General features: G+C 31.3%; 1 protein-coding gene across 1 annotated transcript in view; it reads right to left on the bottom strand.

Annotated features, from left to right (window-relative positions):
* The window catches only part of LOC107104543 (putative ferric-chelate reductase 1), a 9,139-nt gene extending 8,244 nt beyond the window's left edge, over window positions 1-895 (bottom strand). Inside the window, exons 1-2 of the mRNA XM_015404555.1 lie at window positions 775-895; window positions 353-432 (exon numbers count right to left, since the gene is read on the bottom strand). Coding sequence (XP_015260041.1) covers window positions 353-430 — 78 coding nt within the window. The 5' untranslated portion in view covers window positions 431-432; window positions 775-895. The remainder of the gene's footprint in view (window positions 1-352; window positions 433-774) is intronic.
* Between the last annotated feature and the right edge of the window lie 506 nt (window positions 896-1,401).

Below are 1,401 nucleotides of genomic sequence, written 5' to 3'. Positions count from 1 at the left end.
TTCAACATACCTTTTACACATGCCATAAGATTAACTGTATTAAAAACTAAAAATAATCATTTTTCCTTAACACTTCTTCACCTGATTAAAAATTAAAAATCAGTATTTATTTGACTACATTATCAGTTAGTACATTTTTATTTATTAGTACCTTTTTAACTTTTGTGTTATTTAAACTACTAGTGTGAACGTATCCTGTTCTTTAATGGGTGGGTATGTAAACTTTCATGCACAACTGTATGTCAATGAAAAATGTGTGTTTTAAAATCACCAATGTTTCTCTGAAGTACATGATGCTCAGCTTTAAAAGGTGTTTTAAAGCATAAAAGGCTTGATAATGATAAATACTAACCTCTGACGATACTGGCTTGAAACTCAGAGTCAGGAAAACCATCATTGTGGCGATAACCTGGATCACTGTATGCTCCATTGCTGTTAGGAAAATACATCTTATTTACACAAAGCTTTATTTTTAGATAGAAAACATTGAAAATGTTACAAAGTCTTTAAATTTTATTAAGATGTACCGTATTACCACAATCTAAAATAATACTGTACACTATGTGAGTGCAAAAGAAAAACACAATGAAAAAAATTTAGAATTTAGTTTTTTTTAAGGTTGATTAGGTTATTTTTAAAGAAATGTAAACACATTATTTTAATTTAGTGAAAGAAACATCACATTTAACCATCTGCTTATTATTTTTTTAATTTCAAGAATCAAGCAAATCAGACTTTGTTTAAAAATAAAAAAATAAGGAAATATTAACTTACTTGATGTAGAGTTGAAGGTTAAACGCTGGGTTGAAGCAGGGAGAAGTGTTTTCCACTTTAGGAGCAGATGTCGGTGCTGATGCTGTGGAGTTGTGTTGATGTGGGGAGGCTGGCTGAGCTTTTTAACATCACCTCAGAAGGGACGGGGCTTTGTAAGATCACGTGCAATTACAAAGTTATTATGGGGGAATATGATGCAAATATTGACTTTAGTCTTTCTATCAATGGATAACTGTTTCTTTAAAACAAGTTCTTCCGCTAAGAGGAATTTTCTTTAACATGACTGGAATAAATTTTGCTAATATTGAACCATATTTCCTCCTTTGTGTACGCTCTCTGAGAAACAAAAACTCCATTGAATTTGGACCCGGTAAAAAAGGTTCTAAAACAACAAAAATGGTGCCGTTTTTTAGAATTAGAGTCGAATCCTGCCAAAGCTGATGAAACTATATAAAGTTATCTGTTTATTTAGAGCTCAAAATGCAGAGGAACGTCTACCTTTACATGAACAAATAAAAAAGAGAAAGAAATGAAGTGATGAAACAAAGAGAAGTAATGAAAATATTAGATCAAGATGCAAGAGCTTTATAAGGTATGTTGAATGACCCATGACACTGATGAGTTCAG

Source organism: Cyprinodon variegatus, unplaced genomic scaffold (assembly GCF_000732505.1).
Source record: "Cyprinodon variegatus isolate N-32 unplaced genomic scaffold, C_variegatus-1.0 Scaffold1786, whole genome shotgun sequence".
Lineage (NCBI taxonomy): Eukaryota > Metazoa > Chordata > Actinopteri > Cyprinodontiformes > Cyprinodontidae > Cyprinodon > Cyprinodon variegatus.
The sequence above is the reverse complement of the archived record's forward strand: the minus strand, read 5'-3'. Positions and strand labels throughout refer to the sequence as shown.